Genomic DNA, 23,258 nt, shown 5'->3' with positions numbered 1-23,258 from the left:
ACCCCAGACTCCAGCCTTATCCAATAGCTACTGTGATTTTGGGTTTGCCTGTGAAGAGTAAGATTATCAAAATGAGCTAAAAATGTTTCTCCAATTCATCTCCCTTTTCAGCTGAAAATTGCTATGGGAACTTGGGTGAGGAGGTGGGTGGAAGGTACATATATGTTATCTTATTTCTAATACACATAGTCAACATACCTGTGTATTGAATTTATATAGAGAGAGAGATCACACAACTAGCAATAGGGACATTTAATAGTCTTTGGAATAGGAACCCAAACACAATTTCCCATTTTGTCCTGAATGATACACAAAGAAAGGAAGCCTGATAGCAACCCAAAGCATAGAAGATTCTTTCCTTGTGTTGTGCAACTGCTACAGTTTGGGAAGTGTAACTTGGAGACAATGGTGATAAGGAACAAAGCAGTGATGTCACTGGAGGCTAACATGGTAGCCACAGCACACAAGGGAACCCATTGCAACAAGAAATACTCCACTGCAGCAGCAGACAGAAACTTCCAGGAAAAGTGAGAACTTATGGGAGAGAACCTTCTCAACGCCACAACTGAGGTAAACCCCATATCACTCTATATAATTACTCTAATTCAGTGATTCAGTGAAAGTCCAAGTCATGCCACCTGCATTACAAACCTTAGTGGCTAAGTGTAGTGTGACTTCCAAGTTGCCTGGAAAATGAAGAATCTAGCTGCCAATAAATTCCATCTGGGATTCAGTACCTAGACACTCAATTTAGTCCCCATACCAAATTTTGTGCAAGCTGTAAGCAAATATTCCCCAGAATAGCCCTTTAGGTGCTTAGTAAGGACAACTACATCCACACAAGGGCTTCTACTAGAACATTTGTGAATATGAACTCTCAGCTTTCAAAATAACCATTCATCACATTTAGGCTTTCTCCCCTTCCTGCCCCCCACCCCAGTAAATACTTTTTAAAAATGATAATAAAAAAAAAAATTTAAAAGACACAGAATCTGCATTTGTGGAATCTGCATTTGTGGAGTATAAAGATAACTGTTGAGGAGTCCTAACCACAATTACAGATAATATCATGCTTGTTAACACACTTGCATGGCACTCTACATTCATTTCTTTTTAGATAGGGTAGGAGGAATTCCTTGCTTCTAAGAGCCTGTATATTTTGGCCAACTTATTTCTTTTACTTAACATTTAAAAAATAAGCACACACACTAAAAAAAAAAACACTAAAACAAACAAACAAAAACAAAAAAACACAACACTCCAAAAAACCCCAACCCAGCAACAGAAATTGTGTGCAGAAACAAGCATTAACTTTCGAGAAAGTTCTCTCAGAGATTAACTGATTAAATGGCCTTGCCTTATAATTTCTTGCGAACTATTCATTTGCACATTGTGCAGCATTAAAACACAAACAAACCAAAAAAGTAGTAATCACTGAGTAACAGAAAGCCAAGAACAAACATGCTAGCAGTTGCTGCCTTACCTTAAGTACAGCTATAACAATACTGGCATCCCCAGCCTGAACAACAACTGAACTGACTGTTGTTGTAGAAGGCTTCTGCTCCGAACTGGCTTCCTTAGACATAGTGTTTCAAAATGGGGCTTCATACATCAAAACAGAATTGAAATGCTCTTGCAAGGTCTGCTGTTCATTTCTGAAAGCAGCAGAGTTGCTTGGATTCATTCAGTGGAGCAGCTCAACTAACACTGATTAGTCTGCCAAAAGGAAAGAACAGGAGGTTAAAAATAGACAACTCCATTGAGTTTATCATTCTTGAGAGAGATCTGACACACCCCTAGTTTGGTAGCATTAAGCTGACTGTTCTTTCTTGTTACCATCTGAAGAGCAAAGAGCTTCTTCCATGAACATCACCTGACACTGGCTAATCAAACAATCAAATTCACAAATTAAAACAGCGAGAAAAAGGTTTTTACTATAGAGAAAAACACCAGTGTTTCAAGGTTTCAAAACATGCAATTATACAATCCACATTTTCATATTCTTCAAATAAAATATTTTTTCGTTTACTGAATATGTTTGCTCAGCATAATTTTTCCACTGAGTCAAAGCAGGATGAACATGTGTGTTTAAGTCAGGTGCTGAATCAAAACAGAGAGGGGATTTTTAATCCAAAAGCATTTAAAAGCATAGTGGCCATAACAACCAGAGAAGGAAACTAAATCCTGTGTGCGAAATTCTTTAGAAGTATTTTATTCCTGCAAAATATTAATACTATTTACTTGCTTTCCAATCTCATGTTATTTCTACAGCCTTCATTTCATTCTATGCTAGCATAAGGAAGGCCTGACTACTAATTGTTTAAACTCCACTTAAGTTTTTTATTCAGTGCAGGGAAATAAATAGACATTTAAATCTTAGTGTTGGTTTGGCATATTAAATATATTGCCAGAAGCCCAGAGCATGCCACAAGTAACCTACAGAACAAGACAGCAGCTGCTAGGTTTCCCTCCACAGAACAGCTGAGAAAGTGACACTAGTGTTTAGGTTTGCTGGTCATTCTAGAAACACAATTCCACCTAAGAAACTACACACACAATTCTCTTCTAAGCATCTGCTTGCTTCACTTGTTTAAAAATCCGTACCATTTAGATGCATTTTTTGTCTAAATGAGACATGCTAACTGTAAACTAGAACAGACACACCTGCTTTGGAAGCAAATTCTAAAATATTTTGGACTTGAAGAAACTTAGGGTAGATACAGAGAAATTGAACAGATGTGTCTCGGTCTAGGATTTTGTTTGTTCACTTTCCATTCCCCCAGTTTTCGGCAGATTACAACCTTTATCTGATAGCCATCTTCAAACAAAGTTTCAAATGGAATATCCAGAAGCACATTGTGGTGGTTTGGGCTGAACTAAATGGGCTTGGGTAAACCAAACCCACAGCTTTTGTGTTCCTTGTGCCAAAATGATCAACCCTTAAGTCATCAACAAGCGAACAAATGTCACATGGGTTTCCGAAACCACTTGTAACACCTATGGGAGGCCCGCATTACATAGACATTCATGATACTCATGTGGATATTCATTCATTGAATAGGTATGGCACAGTATGTTCTGGTACTTTTGTATTTTAAAGTAAAAACACCTGGATGTTTTTTACAAAATCTGCTGGTTTTCTTGCATCTCTTCTATGCAAAACTGAAGATCAAACCCCACGCCATGCCTCATGATAATGGTTGTAAAATATGATCAAGGTATCATTTGGAAATTGTTCATGCTATTTCCGTCTTTTGTAACTACTTACAGGTTCTAAAAGAAATTTTTTGGGTAATAGGTTGGACTTGATGATCTTGAAGGTCTTTTCCAACCAGGTTGATTCTGCGATTCTACTTCAACAAAATGTTTGAAATTTAATGGCCACACAAAAACTGGAGTGTAGAAGTTAAAAAAGCCAGTCCCTATTTTAGTTTGAACAGAAGATAGGTCCATTGTGCAAAACTCACTAAATACTCAGGTTTTAAAAAAAATACATCTGAGAAGTCAAGCAACTGGACTTTTCATCCTATAGGCAACAAACAGGGCTTGACTGCTGGAAAAACTGATTGTGGGGGGTGTGGGAGGGTGGAGCTTAACCTCTTGTAAATCTTACAAAAGGAGCTACAAAGCAATATTGCTACCATGTCAAAGTGTGTCTCCTTCAGGTTTTTTTCTCTTTAAAGTCCATTTCAAGTGTACTTTTCATAGCACAAGTTGGGCCAATTCTGTCATCTCACTAGGGTAGCCAGATACAAGAGCTCTTTTTGACTCAGGTTAAATGAGGAATCACTTTTCGTAGTGCTGACAGATGGAAATCGTGGGAAAACAACACATTCAACAAACTGACTGCAAGCAAATTTGGCAGCAGTTGAGTCAAGTGATTCAAAATGTCTGATAACAAATGAATGGATATTTTATTTATTTGGCTCCTTCTAAACACAAGACAGGAAAACATCAGACACAGAAAAGATAGCAAGGAATCAGAAAAGATCTTACAGCACACCCTTAGGAGAAAAAGCTGATCATCTTGATCATCATAATCCATTTCAGCTGCACCCAGGGAAACAAAATTTAATAAGCATTTCTTTCTCAGTCTTTTATACTTACCTATCTGTCATCTGTTCCTCCATCTGAAACAAACAAAAATCCCACTAGAAGCCAGAAACAGGCATGCTCTCTGTATCAGCAGAGAAATATTTCCCCTTTCCTAATGCTCTGTGAAAGAAGAGAGCAAGAATTAGAAAAGGAAACTAGCATTCACCAGCTGTCCAGGGGGAACAACAAAACTGAAAAAATGAACAAAGGAAACGACCTCAGGAAAACAGAAAAAAGATCAAGTCTCTCTTGTGTAAATAATGTCAGGTATTATCTGTAGCAGCTGTATGTAAAAAAGGGATTAGAGAGGCAAATATGATAAAACTTGCTTTTTCAACATGGAGTGTGTTTATAAGCATCTTTTTCTCCCATGTGGCCAGGGAAACGTGTTAGTCAGTTTGGACAGTTATGCACAGGAACAGGACCCATCTTTCTTGGAGTTCATTTGCTTTTTGTTCAGAGCATTGAAGCTGCTGGTACACTATGAAAATGCCTCTAGGAGATACAAAGTTCACTCCCTCAGAGTGCAGCCTCAGAGATGTGAGATCTTTCACTTTGACTGGTTTGTAAATGTAATGGCTCTCTTTTTCTAACAGGCCTCCTTTTCCTTCCTTGTCACACAGCTGGAGAACAGGCAAACACAGCAAGGGAGAGAAGAACAAGGGAAGGAAGCATCCCTCAAACTAACAGGTTTCGTATGGCTTGGAAAAAGCTATATAACCACTGCTTCCCTCTGGCAGCCCCACCTGATGTCAGACATTTACAAGTCTCTGATGCTTTTTCCTGTCTCCTACCATCTTGTATTTTGAGAAGGCAGCATTTTCACATATCACACATGACAGCAAGAGGGAATGAAAGCAAGTAGTTTGTAAGTCTTCCCAGGTTCATAAAGAGACTGTGAAGCCATGGAAGTCACATACAAAGTTGAGGGTCGAGCAGGAGAGATAGGTATGTCTTCTGAAAGAGCCTTCTTTACACCGGCTGTACAAGTTTCTAAGGTGACAAACTGATTAAAATACAAACGAAGTCTTGCCATTTCTAAAAACCAAAACTAATTATGATAAAAACCATCCCAGCACCAGTAGCACTCAGGGAACAAAGGCGGGAAGCAGAGAGACCTCCTCCCAGATTTCAAGAAGTATGCATAGGGAACAGTAACTTCTAATATCTCATTCTTAACACTTTAGAAATATTCCTTGCAGAGAACTGCACTATAAAGGTAGCCAGAAAGCAGAAGGAAACCGAGACCCTCACAGAAATTACCTGTTTCCTTGGGGCCATTGAGGCAGAACAAGTGGTGACAGACACAAACTAGCTTTCCAGTAGAGCAACCAATAGTGTGAGCTACTACAGTGACCCTAGCAAGGCTAAAAGATTCAGACACAGGCCAAATCTGAGGGAATTCTGTCCTCCCATGACCCCTGGACCACCTGGGGTAAAGAGTGGCCCAGCTCAACCTCGCATCCTTCATGGCAGTGACGGGTTTCTGCCACCAAACCTCCTCCCCTGAGGTACATTCTCCATGCTCCTAAAAGCAAGGTTACTATTACTTGCAAGAGAAAGAAGGGTTGGGCAAGGTAAATGAGAATAGCTTCAGATAAGTAACAGTTGAAGCATGGGTAGAATTAATTTCCTTGTCAGCTTCAAGTCCATGAGCTTAAGAAAAGGCAGCCTTAAAATAGCCCTGGACAGTGATGGCCCCAAAAAGGGAATTGTCTTTGGAAAGAGAAGGCACAGAAGTCTCAGGAAAGGGCTAGGAAACAGTTGTGAAAGAGTGCCTGAAGGGTAAGACAGCCCACACCCCTTCAGTAAAAACTTTTTTATGAATGAACCATGGTCCCTGTTGCCTGGATTATTGTTTGATAGTTCCTAGATTAATTTTATTTTAAACCATACAAGTATAATGAAGCATTATATCTTATGCCTTCCCATTCTTCCTGTTTATCACCCTGACAAAAACCTTTTCACTCTTGCTCCTTCGTCACCACTCCTGAACAGACTTTATACCAGCATAAACAGAGAAACTACCCAAAAAACATCATCACACAAAGCAAAGACTGAAAGAAAAAGCATCCTGGTTCATCCTTGTCACACTGCACATGTTTCCATGAAAGACCTAAACACAACACTTCTAATTGTAAAACCAACAAAGTACTGGAAGATCAAGAAGCTGGCTATCAATGTAACACTAGTATTTCAGTGCAATAGTAAAAGTAGAATCACTATTTATTTGCTTCCAAGGACAACAACATGTAAAAAAGCCATACAGTAAACAGACCTGGGAAGCAATGACAGTTGATACATTTCGGTCCACTGGTCATTAGTTTTTCATGTCCTATTCTTTCATTCTCTTACCTGTATCCCTCTTTGTGGTTCCCAGAGGATTTCCACAAAGCACACATGCTATTTGTACCTGGTACTTGTCAAAATAGTACCTAAATCCCTGCTATTTATTAAATTACAGAAGAGATCCACCAAATTTTACTGGGGCTTACAACCACATGTTATATCACTTCAGCCTCCACTGTTATTTTAAGAAAGCTCACATAGCCTTTAAATATAGTACGCCAGCTTCTAAATGTTGTATAAATAAAGAGTACTTTTTCTAGCATCTGTTATTTTAAAAAATTGTCTTCCCATTCTTTACCTGGCTTATATATGGCATAAAGAGAAATGCTGGCACATATGGAATGCTTACATTTTTATTTACTAGGTATCATACTACTTGAATCCCTGATGAGTTGACAATAGCCCTGATTGTTTTCAAATAATCAGAAAAAATAAACACAAGACTCAAGATGGGCAGCACAGAAAACTGAGGTGTTGGAATCTCCACTCAAAAACATTTCTTATTCTGAGAATGCATTGAAATGTTAGTGCTTTCAGAAAGAACCTGATTTTCTTCTTAAACATATCATACAAAAATGTATTTCTTCAGATTATTTACTTGCAAAGAAACTTGAGGAGATTTCATGCAACAAAAACAATGAAGGAAGAAGAAACATGGGGAAAGGAAAAGAAAGAGACGGAAAGAGTAGCACAGGTCTGTATGACAATTCCGAAGCCATTGGCAGCTCTGACCTATTAACAGATCAGCCTCTAAGCCAACTCAACTGAACAGGTGTCCAAAATCCAAACACATTAATTGCTAGGTATAATTTTTCTCTGCAAGCTGGATTTTATTTTGCTGTCACAGACGACAACAACAAAACAAAACCACCACAAACCACAAGCTGCATTTATACCTTTCCTTAAAGTGACAACTATAGGAAAGACTGAAACAAAAAAATGACTTGATGACTATTCAAGTGTAAATCCAATGGCAAAATGTAAACGATAAAAAATTAAAGTGTAGAAGGGGTTGAAAAGATTAGACCAAAGAGGAAACAATGCATAAGAGTGAAGCACAAAGTGACCACAGTCTCTCACATCCCAGGTGAAGAGACTGGCACATTCTCTTCAGTTTGTGAAAGAAATGGCACTTCACTTCAGTTTTCTCAGAATCCGCTGGAGAGTGAACTTACCCCATCAGCACCCCAGGGAAGCTCAACATTTCTCTCTCACTGGGTGTTGTCCAAAACAAATGTTGCACAGCCTATGGAGCACTCCGATGAATACAAAAGTGAAGCAGTTTTAATAGGTCACAGGTGACACGTACAATGGTCAGCCCAGTTGCAAGCTTGTCAACAGGGAAAAAGGTGGCCCAGTGTCTTCAAGTCTGTCGGGAGAATGAAGAGACATTAGATAGTTCATTAGTCTGTTGCTCAGGCTCCATCAGCTGTAGCAGAGAACAGTTTATTGCACAAGATTAGTATGTTCCCTCGCCCATGCATGCAAGGAAAGCCAGCAGGACTTTCATTACTAAATTCCTTGGGAGCATTTGAAATTCCTTCCTGATGCGGTGTGTTAGCACAGTACAGTATGCACTCTGCACCAAATATAGACGCAAGACAGGCTACGCTTTCTCCCTGTAAAGAAGGAAGATTAAGATGCAGATTGCAACATACATCTATACCCCAAGGCAGCTGCAAACTAACCCACTACTAAGGCAACTACAATGACAGTTTTGCCTCATGTTGCCGATTTCTGCATTTAACTTACATTTCCAGTTTAACTGTGTTAAAGGACCCTCTCTCTTTAATTATTTGTGGTTTTACATTAATACAGATGTTTGTATTAAACTTGTGAAATAAATAAATCAATTAAAAATATCACAATGACTCTTCAAAGAGATAGTTACATCAGTGTAAGAGTGAAATATCTCTCTTTCAATCTAATAGAAAGCAATCAGCCAGCAATGATGCAAGATGATCAGTATGAGTCATTCATTTTAAAGACTAAGACATAATCATGCTACCAACATCAAAACATTGAAGCCATATTGCTAGTATTATTTGGAAGAGCTGATTTAAATGGACACAAATTTCAGCAAGCTAAATTTAGAACAAGTACAGAAATATGTTACACAGTCACACCTCTAATAGCACATTACTTTAGACATCTGATATTGGGGTGGGCTTATCCACCCCAAAACTCATCAGGGAAGTTGAATTTTAAGTGTTCAAAAATCACAAGGCTTTAGAATCCTTGTTAAAAAGTAATTTATTGTGAAGTTATAAATAGCAGTGCTCTGTTTTGTTTTAATAAAATAACTCCATTATGTATAAGTGCTACTTGTAGGTTTACACCTTTGTATATCCTTTGTATATTTTGGTCAAAAGTTTCTCTCTTCCAGATCATGGTACCTCAAACAGCAAGGACATGCCAGGTCCTACCTGTCCCTTTCCCTTTCACATCACATAAGTGTCAAATTTTGTGACTGACTTAGACAAAGTTAAAATGCAGAAAGTATTTAAATCTTATTCCATCTTCTCTGGTTATTTCTCTGTAACGGCTGTTAAGCAGCTGTATCCTCACTGCTGACACCTAAGGTAACAGGAGTGTAACTACAGGATATGACGCTGCTGTTCCCAGGTTGTGACCCATCCCACTACAGAAGACGGTATGCAACACTTCAGAATTCAAATCCCACATCAATTTTGGAAGCATTGCCTATAATTAAAACAAAAATTCAACCTCTTTCAGCACTAACTGAAGAGCAGTTAAGATGACTTCACAGGCTTCAGAGACATTGTTTGCTATCCACAATTGCAGTTGTGCAATCACCAGGAATAAGTGATTTGTTCTTTGTTCTGGGCGTCAGTACTCAGACTTTTATCTGAATGCTGTTGAATGCAGTAGCAGGTGGCTCAGTGCAACAGGGGAGCTTCAGAGGACTTTATAGCTCTTCCAAATAACACCATGATGACTGGGCTCTTTGCATGGCAATGTATACTAGAAATACCATAACAGGGAGAGCAGTGGACTTAATGCTGTGAAGAAATCATCTTGAATGGACATATGCTTATCCTGGTGGGCATCTTGTGAAGAAAAACATAAGCAAAGTGTTTTTCCTGATACTCCTTTCTGCTGGAATGGCTTTCATTGTATGTAAGTAATAAAACAGTGCTTTGTGAGGCTAATATACAATGAATAAACACAGCTAGGAGTTCACCTTAAAACCGCAGTATTGATGCAAAACTAATCACTAAATTGACCATCAGTGACCATGCTGTTGATGTTAAACCTGAAAAGTATAGGTTCCATCTACAAAGTATAGGTTCCATCATCTATGCTGATTGTGCAAATAAACCAGGTTCTCAAACAAATCTTTCACAAAAGCTTTATCAGCCTCAGTAACATGTCCAGGATCCTTTTGCCAGGACAAAAGTCTTTTCCTATGAATCATGAAATAATTTATTTTGAACACTTTTTCCAATTTCTCAAACTAGCTTCATCTGAAGTATCAGTACTGTTGTGAATTCTGCAGTCAGCTGCTTTAAGAATCCCTGTTGATGGATTACCTTAAATTTTACACTAGAAAATAGGTTTTCTCAGGTCACTAACCACCATCTTTGTTTGAAAAAGGATATAAATTGAGGTTTAATGTTGTTGTGGATGCAAGATTTTCTGGTATGATATCCTGTGATCTTCTTCAGTGTGGAGGCAAGCAGTCTAGTTGTAATACACAGTCAGACACAAAGCTACACTGGGGATTAGAGGAGAAAGGAAATATCAAATTAGTAGAACTGTAAACTTATTGTATTTTTGAAATTGCACAGAGGTTCTTGTTTTGTTTTTAACCTTAACATAATTTCAGTATTAGAATGCTTGAGGAAGAGTCTTGAGGCATACATTCTCAGGCAACACATTAATTTGCCTGAATGTTATGACCAGGGAAGAGTGCTGTGTATTCACTGGCAACAATAACATCACCAGGGTGCTGAGGTAAAATTCACATGATACAAAATTACTTTCAAATTAAAGTTTTGACAGGTCACATTAAAAATACCATAGCAGCACTGGCTGTGAAGTAGGTTTTGCTCCAGTCTGCTCTATCCTCTAATCTGAAATGATTATAAATCAGGGTGTTACTCCTGAGGCATCTTGTCAGGTCCTCAGGTAAAAGGGATAAAGATCAAGTAAATTTAAGATAATAATAATGGTAATGGAGCTCCACGTCTTTAACTGTGCATATCTGTCTATTTTTTGCACTGGTTCTTAAATATCATGCAGTGTGTTTTACAATATGCTTCAGATTAAAAAACAAAACCAAAAACGTAGATAATCATCTAAATTTGCAAGATGCAATAACAGATTTAGCTTCTTCCCAATTATACAATTACTGGGGGCTTTCTATTCCTTTAACTAAATATAAAGACATTTTTTTAAAAGCAACAATATCGCTACTGCTATTTAAATTACTGAACCTGAATCCCAGAACTTGGCCTAAACTAACAGAAAATTTTCAGGAGTTCATCATTTCATCCCATAGAAGCTTTTTGGAAGTGAGCCTTTAGGCTTCACTCCCATATACAGGGAAATACCCCATCACCCCAGTGTTCTAAGATGAAAATGATTTGAGCTGTGCTTTTAATACTCTCTTAGGGGTGTGTATGATTTCCATGACATCTCACCCACTCTTGAATATTAATGAAGTTTCCTTCCTAACACCCCCTTGAAGCAGGGAACACAGCTGTCACCCACTCCCAGCACACACACACACTGGCATCAGCAACCAATTCATCCTTAAGGTAAATCCTTCCCTGAGAACAATGAGGAACTCTTTTAAAACCGTTGTGTCACTTGAAATGTCTTTGACAAAATTGTTATCAGAGAAGACAGTTTAAAGGTGGACATACCTATGATAAGGTCCAGAAGCTAAGACAATACCTAGAGAAGAAGTAAGAGCTGACAGTGAATTGAAGAATGAACCCAAACAGGTCGCAGTTCTGTCACCTGTAAGAGCAAATGCCCTGGCTTCTTCATGAACAGCTGCTTCTGGAGAGGTAATGTACCATGAAATGATGCCTGCAAATGGCAGCTACCTAATGAATTGACCATATACAATGGGTGGAAATAAAAACCTTACAAGGCTTATTGAGCATTTGGCTTGTTGCAGCCTTCTGATGCGCTTTCAAACTAAACATTAACAAAAACTCTGGATACAGGTGACCACATCACTGTGTTTCTTTGGATACATTTGTCTTGGAGAGAAGGCAGGCCATGTTCTGAGAGGCAGTGAGTGATATAAAGCAGACAGTGGAGCATCACAGTCACATCATCACCACAGATACGTGGAGCAGCAGTCAAATGTGTTGAATACATTGTACAATCTTTACTCTGCTGAGACCAGCTTGCAGTTATCTATCATCCAGTAGCGGCATGCAGAGAGCTGCATACAAGAGTTCAGAAAGAGAATGGTCTGCACTTAGTACCAGTTTAGAATGTGGCTTGTTTCCAAGTCTCTGAAAGTCAGACTCACACCACACAATAGTATTAAATACCAAGTAACCATGCTACACACTTGCCTGTGGGAATGATTAAAACACAATGAAAGCTACTCTCTTTCCTAGTAGTCTAAAAGCCTTAAGAGGAGAACAGAATGTTAAAAGACACTTATCACTTGGTCAAGAACTATAAAAATCCCAGCAAACAAAAAAACCAAACAAAGCCAAATAAAATCCTTCACACGGTACTTGAGAGAGATGTCCTACTGGAGCTCTCCAGCCCAGTGGAACTCCGCAGCCTCTAATCCCGTGAAGCATGGGGATCATGAGCAATTCAGGCGTGCCTCAAAATGAACAGTAGCAATGGGGATGTGCTGTCACACATTTGCATCTGCAACTCTTCCTGAGAAAATGAACAAGGGAAAAAGAACCCCCAAAACTGAGATGATAATCCATATGCTGCAAGCATGGTGAACCATGTCAAAAATTATACCACAGAAATTAACAGATTGAGTGCTCCTGTCATACTACAGTGTTTGAGAAGTTTGAGATGTTAATTTACATCTTTGTTCTACACCTTGCAAAATAAGCTGAACTTTTCCAACTGAAGTTAAAGAACTGGGATTTTTCACTTTGCTTTTGAATTTTCCAACTTATTTCCTTAGCACATTTCAAATTTTAGGAAAGTATTTTTTTCCTCTTCCAGGAGTTTATGTCCTGACTTAGCCTTCCTCTTGTCTCTGTATTATATTACCATAATCTTTGCAGTAGTAGTGACCTATGTAAGCTGAAGTAAACTGACAAGAAAAGAAAAATTTGCTGCCTTAATTTTCATTGCACATTTTTGTATTAGCATAACTAAAATTTTATAGTCACACGAGCATCTATTTTTGATTAATATGTTTTCTCCCACTCTGGAGAGAATTAGAGGTGTTCTCACAAGTTCCTTTAATGATTCACTATCAGGTTCCAAATTAACCTTGAAGTCACAGAAAAATGGTCCTAAACTACCACATTTTGAGGTCTGTACAAAGGGACCCATTAAAAGCGGGAAACCAAACTCATTTTTGGGTGGGTTATTTACCAGTATTTCCAGATGGTAAGTCTCCACAAAAAAACTACCTCCACTAAACATCAGAGGAAGAATATCTTGAAGAACTCCTTGCCTCTATATCCTTGCAAAAGGCATGCAATTAATCCATTTCTAATAGAATTTTCAACTCAAATGCAGCCTCGACAGACTTGCCAGTATTATAACAACAGGACTATTTAGTTGGAGGAAACAAAAGTAAGATGGACTGTGGGAATTAATGATTTTTTAAATGATGACCTAGTGTACTTTTCTAGCATCTGAATTCAGCTTCCCAGAAGTAGAATAGAATAGTAACAGTAACCCTACAATAGCCTGTGCTATTATGTATGATGAAATTGTGGAAATTACACACTACAAAAAAGGTTCAGTCTACTGAGAATTGAAATGACTATGCAAGTTGCAACCAGAATGTACTGCTCAACTGTTTGCCTTTGTACTGTATTTCAGAGTAGATAAATTTTTACACACCTGAAAAAGACAACAGACATCTCTGCAAAGAGAGATCATGAATTATTTACCTTGTAGAACGATGTTATGCAAATTCCAGGTACTCAAGCATGTTTTGGTCCTGCAGTTTAAACTGTTTTGTTTAAACTAGAAGTCTAACATAACTACTAAGCATTTTTATAGTGATGACTCTTTTTACTGCTGCAAGAATTTGGAGAGATTGGGGATGGAGAGAAGTTAGGAATCACCAAAACTTTGCTTTCATCAGTGTTTCTCAGCATTTTAGCTCCACAACTCACTTAATGTTCTATTACAGAATTTCATCTGTAGCTCCAAGAAGCTTCCTTTCTTACTCCTTCCCTCCTTACATAGATTAAAATTATCCTGTAGAAACATTTCAGGAAACTGGAGGTTAGCATAGTATCATTACATGCCATTACTGTTGTTGAAAGCCCATAACAACCTCTCCTTGTAATCATGAATTACTGACACATTTAACTGGGATGGAAAAATCTCCCCCCTGTCTTTTTTGTCAGCTGGCACTTATATTCTTAGGCTAGCATGATGGTATAAGAGGTGCTATACAATCCCACTGTACATACAACCCTTCTCCATCCCCCCCCCCGTACATCTAGAGTAACCTGGATGCATTCCTGTACGGACTACCCTAAGTGATCCTGCTTTGGCAGGGGGGTTGGACCCAATGATCTCTTGAGGTCCCTTCCAACCTCTACTATACTGTGATACCAATAAAATCTCAAAGTTAGTAGGCCGTAAACAAAATCAAACATTGTTATGGAAACTAATACAAACACCCACACACCTCTCACAATTAAAAGAGCTTACTGTAGAAGCATTTTATATGAATACCAACATATCCAAGTGATGCCCAGCTGACAATGGATGACTCCTAGTAAGCTGCTCACCTTTCAGTGGTGCTGTCATGAACACAGACAAACAAAAACCAACCAACCAAAAACAAACCCCCACAACCACAAACCAAACCACACCACCAAACACACCCCCAAAACCCCCAAACACACTCAGGATTACATTACCAGAATAAAGTGACAAAGATTACATTTCCTAAATAGACTAAAAAATACTTACCATTTTTAAAACATTTCAAATGCATCCAAACTTGGCTAACAGGAACTTAGAAATTCTTGTTATTGGTTTTATTACAGTGGAACACTGTTGACTCTGGACCGTCCAAGTCATTAATCATAATATATTTAGGAGCATTATAACTACAATTCTTAGAACCAATCCTTCCTCCCTTCTATTGGTATCTCCAGATCTCACAGGTAGCACTATATCCTTCACTGCAGCTATTTGTTTAAAAAAATAAAACAAGAAGCCAACGCCCACACAAAAACCAACAAAACCACCCACGAACCCCAACCCACCACGTATTTGCATCTCCTGGAACTCTGTTGTTTGAACTATTTTTGCAACCAAAAAGAGCAGAGAAAGAGCCTCAGCTAAGAGTCATCACTACTGCATGCAGTAGTAGCTGCCCAGACAAGTGAAAATAGATTACTTGAGCACAGAGACATGCTAAAAGGCAAGTACATCACTGACTTTGTATGCAATTAAGGGTTGTACATTCCTAAACATTCAGTAGTAGCTCCAATCATAGATGGTAGATTGACTAAGACAACCAGCATAAAAATCTTAACAGATGGTATTTGTTCCATTGAAGAGTTCACAGGAAGAAGTCAGAACTATCTGGCAGACTCATGCAACAAGACCTGGAAAACTACTTACCATCACTGATAAACAGCACCTTACCAAGCACCTGATTTCCCTAAAAGCATGGGATTCCACAGAGAAAAGGGAAGGAAGCACTGAGAGGAAGGGAAAAAAAATAAAAATAAATTTCAAACAAGTCCAAAAGCTGCCATAGCCCAGCAGGGTCTATTAAGACTAGATGAGACACTAAATTCAGAATGCTCTGGCTTCTAGGAATGGTTAAAAACAGTCTCAAGGTTGGACTCAAGGGTGAACAATCACTGGTCCAAATTTGTGCATACAACTATCTATTGTTTTGAGCTAAATGGCCCCTCTAGAAAGGACAAGGGTTGCAGGGGTCAGGGCTACCCCCACCCAGTTGCACAGAGCAACAGAGCAGGCCAGATCGTATATTCTACACCATGCTCACATCATGCTCACTGCATGACTGGAAGAGGGCTGGCCAGAATTTATGGGACTTATATTTTATGGCTTGTGAAGTTTCCCGTTTCAGGTTTTTGCTGTTTCTTCCCCGGTTTCTGGGCTGGAGCTTGTTCCTTTTGTTGTGGTTTTGGTTTGCACATGGCAGCAATGGTTTTCACAGTTTTGTCTGCTGCGGGCACTGGGACCTTTATCTCACATGACAGTCCAGCCTTCCCAGCTCCTTTCCTCCTTGCTCACCCAGAGCAGAGCAGGGGAGAGGAGAAAAACCCCTCTGTTTTAACTGGACTGCTGGGACTCAGCTGCCTGCTGAGCTAAAACCAGGTCAGAGGAAAAGATACTTTTGTCACTAAAATTACAGATAATTACTTTTGTCACTAAAATTACAGATAATTACTTTTGTCACTAAATAACACTAAACTTAAGTTATTTTAACACAGAAGTTGCTTTACTTTTTTACCGCCAGGGATTGTGTGGGAAAAACTGAGACTAACAGCCAAATATATTTGAATGACAGATCCATCAAGAAAACCTGAAAAGTAGTAACAATGCTCAAGAGCAAAACGTAGTGCAGTAACAACATTGGGTACTTAGACCTATAGCTGATTGTTTCACACACACTATTTTAACATGCTCAGATACCACACAATCTTTGAGTAAATATAATATTGAGTGCATCCAGATTAAATCCTGAGGAGTAAAGAGTGCACCAATTTAATACACACAGCTGATTTTGTCAATCCAATTTCCTTCTCTTAATAAATTTCTCTTTATTACTGCTCTCATGGTTCTAAGAACTTCATGTTAATTTTTCATTAGATGAAAACCCTTAACCTCCAAGGGATATTCACAGCATCCAAGATTCTTCACTCCAAGGGAGACAAGAGTTAGAAATGAAGCACGAGAGCTGTGTACCAGTCCTACATGGGGACAAACCCATTATTAATCTAACACTGATTTATGCAAGTACTGCTATCAGAAAGCAAGGGGAAAAAACCACCACAGACTCCTATTAATAATGGTTCAAGAGCAGTCCGCCTTCCAGCTGTGTGTTAAAGAGCATTTCATAACAAAAATTATACAGACTTCTGAGAAATATTCAGGGAATTTTATGATTTTTACTACCACTTACCAAATGTATCACAAATGATGTTAGAGAACACAGACCAGAACAAATTTGTATTAGACTTCAAAAAGATGTTTTTTATTAAGCACAAACAGCTTTTAATACATTATCAATACAAATAGGAAAACATCTGTTTAATGAATTTGATATATCAAAGATTTGATGGGCAGGTTGCATACTGGCACAATAAAAATGATCTTTTTGTTAAAAAGCATTTCAAATTAAAATTATAGGGTCAACACTGTCTACACTGCAGGAACTTTACCTGCAGTCTAAAATTACTACATCACCTGGGCAAAGGGGGAAGCAAAGTCTACAATTTCATAATATGGAACTCCTAACACTTTAGTTAGCACCATTCAAAGCTTGCATCAGCTGTTTAACTAAGAAGCAGCTGATAGGTCAGGTAAAGCTTTACAGCAAGTTTCAGTGCAAAATTTACAGTTCCTTTTCATAAGATACTTGGAATCTATGGTTTCATAGCATGTTAAATAATTATGGCTTGATAGATGTACAGTGTTAAGATGCTGAGAACATTTACTTTGAAAAAAAAAAAAGATGAGACATAACAGCTGTGAAATGCATTTTAATATATTATGCCAATTTCTGTAATATGCAAACACCATGCTGGATTACAAACTGAAGTCCTATTATGAATTCATAGACAAGGGTCAGTATTAGCTCTCTGGGGTAGTAGCTTCTGGTTGTCTCAGCTGCTGCTTTTTCAGGCTAACTAGCTTCATCTTCTCTCTAATGTGTTCTGCTGCAGAAGCCATATCACTGGGACTCCCAAAATACTGCTCAGACCTGAAAGAACCCAAACCACAAAAGTTACCACTGAAAAGTACAACACAGGTCAAGATACATGCGGTTGACACTGTAAAACAATACAATACTTTTCCCTCTTGAAATTTAAGAGCCACGTTTAAAAGGCTTTGCAGATTCAGTGATGAGACTTGACAGCGTATCTTTATGAAATTATTACAAATAATTACAAAGACCCTTTTCATACTCAAAAGATTCTCTTCACAGCAGGGCACTGTTCCACAAAGGCAACTACATACTTCCTAAAACTCCTTTTTAACCTCCTCCTCTGGCTACCTGCCATGTCAGTCTGGCAGTTTTGAAGACTATGACAGTCAAGGAAATCTGTCTACACATGAATCCTGAGGCTACACAACTGCTGCATTATAGAAGCACTCTGTGAATGCAAGTTCAGCCACACGCTGACAAATTATGTCCTCTCTCTCAAACCAAAAAGTACATGTGGCTGTAAGTTCATTTCTCCCATTCAAATACAACAAAATAACAGCTGAAATGTTAATGAAATAACTAACCAAGCTGTCAACAAAAGGAGGATTTGAACAGAATACATATTCCAGCAAAATAACAGGTATCAAGGAAGAGTTTGGAAACAGTGGCAGGGCAAATAATTTCATACAGAGCAGGGGGGATAACTTTTCTGTCCACTTAGGCTTATTTCATGCAGGTGTAGACTAATTTGGCTAGGGAACTCCAATGACAGACTGCACGACAGTGCCCCAGATGACTATATGGGCAGAAGTTTTTCCTAATACAGATTAGAATCCATGAGAAGGACAGAGAATAGGAACCTGGATACTTTCAAGAGGATACTAACAAAAGTTTGAAGGACTGAAAAGGCCAATGAGGACGCTTCCAAACATTTTATGATGTTTCATATGTTCCTACATTTCTTAAATTATTTGCTTGTTAAATGCTTCAAAACAAGAATGTCCAGAGATGATGAGCAAGGGATCCTAGAATTTAGAACACTAGGATTCCACTCTTAGGAAGCAGGACACACAGAACTCTGTTAATACGCAAGAGGGGTCTAGAAATAATGTTCAGCACTCAGTCACTCAAGTCTAAAACACAGATGTATATACAGTTACAGGAGATTTATGTTAGGACTTAAACCTCAAGGTGTGGCAAGTGTCTTTCACTGAGAGCTGTTCCAGGTTCTAAGGTTTGCTTTCACTTTAATAATTACACTAATTTAAAGCATAAGTAACAGTTGCTGTTTTTACTGGATTGCTAATACCTGCTATGCCTTTTTTTTTTTTCCAAACCTGGGTCCAACCTGGTTTATTCTATTCTATCTTCAGGCACAGTACTCCTTACTAAAGGAAATACTGCATAGGGAATATGATACTTTGTTGCCTAATGCAGCTGCCTGATACAATCTCCTACAGTTTCAGTCTCTAATTCAGAACACTAATTTCAGGTCTCATTCTTTACGGTGTGGGATCCTACACACCCAGAAACATTCCAAGGCTTGGTGTGAAAAAGTCACTACCTTTCCAAAAGTGAGCATGTTGTCTTTGGAAAGTTTGAATGTGCATTCTGTGAAAGATGGAAAATTAATTTTGGTAAGTATTTGTCTGCTGGTTTGTTACTTTCAGCAATTTCAGGACTCTTCTGCATGAAAGACTACTATGAAACTTCACCAAAAGTATATTCGGAAGGAACTAGAAGAACATTTTGCATACCCATCGGGATAAACTACAGGCACTGTTAGTCTGTCCAACAGTGACTTCCCAACGGCTTCAATTTCATCAAATTGCTCCACGTCACTAAAAGCTTCAGGCTGCTCTGGACAGTCTTGCAAAATCTGTTAAAAAAAGATATAGAAGAGATAGAATGTAGGTTTTTTCAGTGCCATTAGCTGACAGAGTCAGCATCTTCATTGACACATTTATATAAGTTTCATCAAAACACTCATAACTGGAGGAAAAGAAAATGTGAATTAAACTGTATTAAGAAGATAGTCAGGGCTTCCACTGTTCTGTATTTCTAACAGGGAATAATGAATTACTTTTGCTAGACAGCAACAAATATAAAATGCATAGAAATATTAACTTCCATCACGAAATGTACAAGACAGTCACACAAAACAAAAGATACAGAAATAACAGAGGGTCCCTTGCCGTTTCAAAACTAAATCCACATCTGATACAGAACAGGTTGGGTAAAAAAGTTTGAACACCAGTGTTTCCAGACAGGATTGGGACCCAGTACCACCCAATGCTCATAATATGGACTGAGATAATCAGCTCTTTCAAAAGTTTATGAACCACTGAATTCCAATTTTGGTACCAGGTAAAATATTTCACAGACATCTGTGGCAGCATATAGATGATATATTTATTTTGTGAACCTCCCATCAATTCCCAAAGCCTACAAAGCATCTTTAATTAATACAAAAAAGAAATTAATACAAGCAAGGAGAACACAAAGCAACTTCACATCTATGCCTTCCTTGTATGACAGAATGAAATAATTTACCATGCACAAGGTGGGCTTTTTTTGCAGCTATATGACATTTTATTGTCAGTACTAGAGATACATACTCTAAATACCTTTTCCAAAATGTGTCACAGGCCTACCTCTCATTCTTCATTAACAGACACTGTCTTAAATTCAGGCATTTGAGAACTCTCAACATTCCTCCACAGCAACAAGTTGTTAGTGAGCAGCAACTATTCCTCCTAACTGCTGAGTGCTCATCCTGCTCTGGCTTCTAGCATCACCCAACTGAGTACAGTACTGAGACAATTGCATATGGGAGTTTAAAACCATACCAAGGCAGAGGTGTGTTCTGAAAAAAAAACAACCCTCCAAGTGCAAAATACAAGAACACTAAAACAACACCAAACACTAAAAACTAAATTCCTTTACATAGTTTGTGAGGATATCACATTCAAAAATGCTCACGACTTAAAAGGCAATACTTCCTTTAACTCTCCAAAGATTTTAAAAGATACCATAGCTTTGTATTACACCGTGCAAAAGCCTTTCCTTGCCTTTAGGAATTAGTCTAAAACACAAAAAGTAATGTTTTGTGATCAACGTCAGAGTTCCCCTCTGAAGAGATAAACCCACATTCTTCCCTGTCCCAGATCAATGCACTTGAACACTAGGGCTGCCATTCTCCTTTTTGTCAAGCAGGCCCTATACAAATATATGTAGGCATGCAGTAATTGCATTAAGTATCAAAATTAACCATTGGACAAACAGGATTAAATTAATTTTTCTGCATTTTTAATCTAGTGGGAGATACACACTGGCAACTTCCTTATTCTTACACTTTGTTGGCTTAAATTCTGATATGAAATTTTTCTTTTATAAACACAACAATCACCTTTTCAGCACTTGAATGAAATGCAACAGCTGTTTCCAGTCGGTGTACTCTTTCTTCAGAAGTTATTGTAAACTGTTTCCACACTCTATTAAGTCTTGGAAGCGTATCCCCCGAGGACCTTGAAGTACATCGCAGGGACTGGCACAGAACAACAGTTGCCTGCAGTAACTGTCTCCCATAATCATAAGTACTCTAAATGTTGGAAGAGATGAAAAAGAGAACACACAAAAACCCTGCATTTAACTTAGGAGCTAACTGACATCTTAAAATAACAGCACGTGTTCACGAATGCTCCTCAGTTTGGGTCCACAAAATATATTGAAGTCATCTGCTCTACTAGAAGATGCTGCTGAAGCATGAATAAAACAGAAATGACCTAACAGTGCTTCTGCTTTTTGAAAGAACAATAAAAACATGTAAGCTCCTGTTGACTGACATTCACACTGGCAGAAGAAAAGAGCTTCCTGAAAATTTCAAGTAGCTGCATGAATGATCTTACAAAGGATACTTGATATCTACTGTCAGCAAGATGACTGTCTTGCTGACTTCACTATCACCACGTTTGTGGACACCCAGCATCTAAGTGCATTGTGGCACATCATCATAACAGCAAGCCACCTTCCTGTCATTATCAGCTCAACTTAACCAAAAGAGGACGTCAGCTCCAGTGTAACAGATGCAACTCAAAACCATCACATCTATGAACTGGGAGTTCTGAATAAACAAACTTCTAGAAGCAGTATACATCTGAAAAAAGCACCAGAGTACAGCTCAGCTTTCATACTTCCTACTCTTCAGTGACATCTTTCACATGTATCTCACACCTGCTGGCATATTCAAGATTTGCAAACAGGTGTTTAAACCTGGTCTATGGCAGCAGCAATTTCAGTAGACTCATCAGCACGATTCCTTAGTTGGCTGCTACAGTCAAGAATTAAAGCTGTCAGTTTTGCTCAATCACCAACTCTGCTAGTGCCAAAACTCCTTGTATGAGGAGGACTACCATACACCAACATTCAACTCTATCTGGAAAATGAATAGACAGGCTCCATTTCATGAAATACCTCAGGAAAAAAAAAAAAGACTGAAACCAAGTGGCTCACCTGTATTTCAGTCTTCTATTGGAGTCTTTCAAATCTAATTACAAAGACTGTTTGAAATATGTGCCTTTTTAAGAAATTACATGTAAAGTTTGTATTTTGTGGTTTGCACTGCCCGTGTGAAGCAGATAAACTGAGGTAGTAAACTGCAGCGCTGCTAATGTTGATGGAACGTCAAAACTTCATTGGGCTCATCACTAGCTCCAGCAATCATCAGGTCTTCATTCAAAGATATCAAGACTAACCATTAAGACTATTAACAGCTGTTCCATGATTGTCCATAAAAGTACCAATTCTACTTAGACCTTCTGAAACTGTACAAACCCCATATTGCTAAAAAAATATTTCACCTGTGCAACATCAACAAACTTTCGATGTTTCTCCAATAGAACTTTTGTTTCCTGAGTATCATCTCCCAATCGGATGTGTGTCTTCAGCAGAGCATCCAAAAGTTCACTTAACCATTCTACTGCCTTAAAAACAGAAGTTAAAAGCATGTAAGTGTAGTAAATTAAAACAACAAACTTTAAAAAAAAAAAAAGGTGGGGGGGAAGCAGCGGGGGAAGAAATTCCAGCAGGGTGAGCTACTTGAGTACAAGTATATACTATTGACAGGAAAAAAGGTAGGAGAGATACCACGAACTGGTAGATCATGCATACAATCACCAATCATTTTCAGTCAATGCTACAGCCTTCATTTTCGCAGCAGAAATTCACTAAATAAAACTACATTTGAGAGTGACAAAAATAATACTGCACAACTATCAACACCACAGATTTAACCAGTGCACTATGAAGTCCAGAATGATGAAATTCTGTAGGTATTGCCATACCTGGGCAGCATCCTCTTCACATTTGAATAACTGTACCATCTGAAGCATCTTCAGTCTCCTCACATCAACCATATCCTCACACCTGAAACAACAGCACAAAAAGACTCACCAACACATGTATTGCAGACACAATGTTTTCAGCAAGCAACATTTTGATGCAAGTGCTCATAAAAAGCTGATTAAAGCATTTTTGCTCTGCTTACCTTGGCCAAAATATGTAATGCCTCACATAACAAATATGTGATAAATAGAACTAAGCAACAGAAGCCTCTGAAATCATGAGCCTCAAAATTCATTGCAAGGCTAACCTGTAAGTAGTAGTACTAGCACTATCTACAAGGCCTTCTGTGGTGGTGAAAGAAGTTCAGTTCTCCCCCCACCGAAACCACGGCTAACTC

At 38.4% G+C, this 23,258-nt stretch overlaps 2 protein-coding genes across 5 annotated transcripts in view; both read right to left on the bottom strand.

The window, feature by feature from the left end:
• The window catches only part of CCDC141 (coiled-coil domain containing 141), a 62,082-nt gene extending 57,888 nt beyond the window's left edge, over window positions 1-4,194 (bottom strand). The window contains exons 1-2 of the mRNA XM_009899104.2: window positions 4,108-4,194; window positions 1,484-1,716 (exon numbers count right to left, since the gene is read on the bottom strand). Coding sequence (XP_009897406.2) covers window positions 1,484-1,585 — 102 coding nt within the window. The 5' untranslated portion in view covers window positions 1,586-1,716; window positions 4,108-4,194. The remainder of the gene's footprint in view (window positions 1-1,483; window positions 1,717-4,107) is intronic.
• A 12,645-nt stretch (window positions 4,195-16,839) lies between these two features.
• The window catches only part of SESTD1 (SEC14 and spectrin domain containing 1), a 54,252-nt gene continuing 47,833 nt past the window's right edge, over window positions 16,840-23,258 (bottom strand). For all 4 annotated transcript variants that reach the window (XM_054174014.1, XM_054174020.1, XM_054174027.1 and 1 more), the window contains 5 exons: window positions 22,861-22,942; window positions 22,378-22,500; window positions 20,928-21,119; window positions 19,276-19,397; window positions 16,840-17,572 (listed from right to left, as the gene is read on the bottom strand). In XM_054174014.1, coding sequence (XP_054029989.1) covers window positions 17,443-17,572; window positions 19,276-19,397; window positions 20,928-21,119; window positions 22,378-22,500; window positions 22,861-22,942 — 649 coding nt within the window. In that variant the 3' untranslated portion in view covers window positions 16,840-17,442. The remainder of the gene's footprint in view (window positions 17,573-19,275; window positions 19,398-20,927; window positions 21,120-22,377; window positions 22,501-22,860; window positions 22,943-23,258) is intronic.

This window comes from Dryobates pubescens, chromosome 2 (assembly GCF_014839835.1).
Source record: "Dryobates pubescens isolate bDryPub1 chromosome 2, bDryPub1.pri, whole genome shotgun sequence".
NCBI lineage: Eukaryota > Metazoa > Chordata > Aves > Piciformes > Picidae > Dryobates > Dryobates pubescens.
The sequence above is the reverse complement of the archived record's forward strand: the minus strand, read 5'-3'. Positions and strand labels throughout refer to the sequence as shown.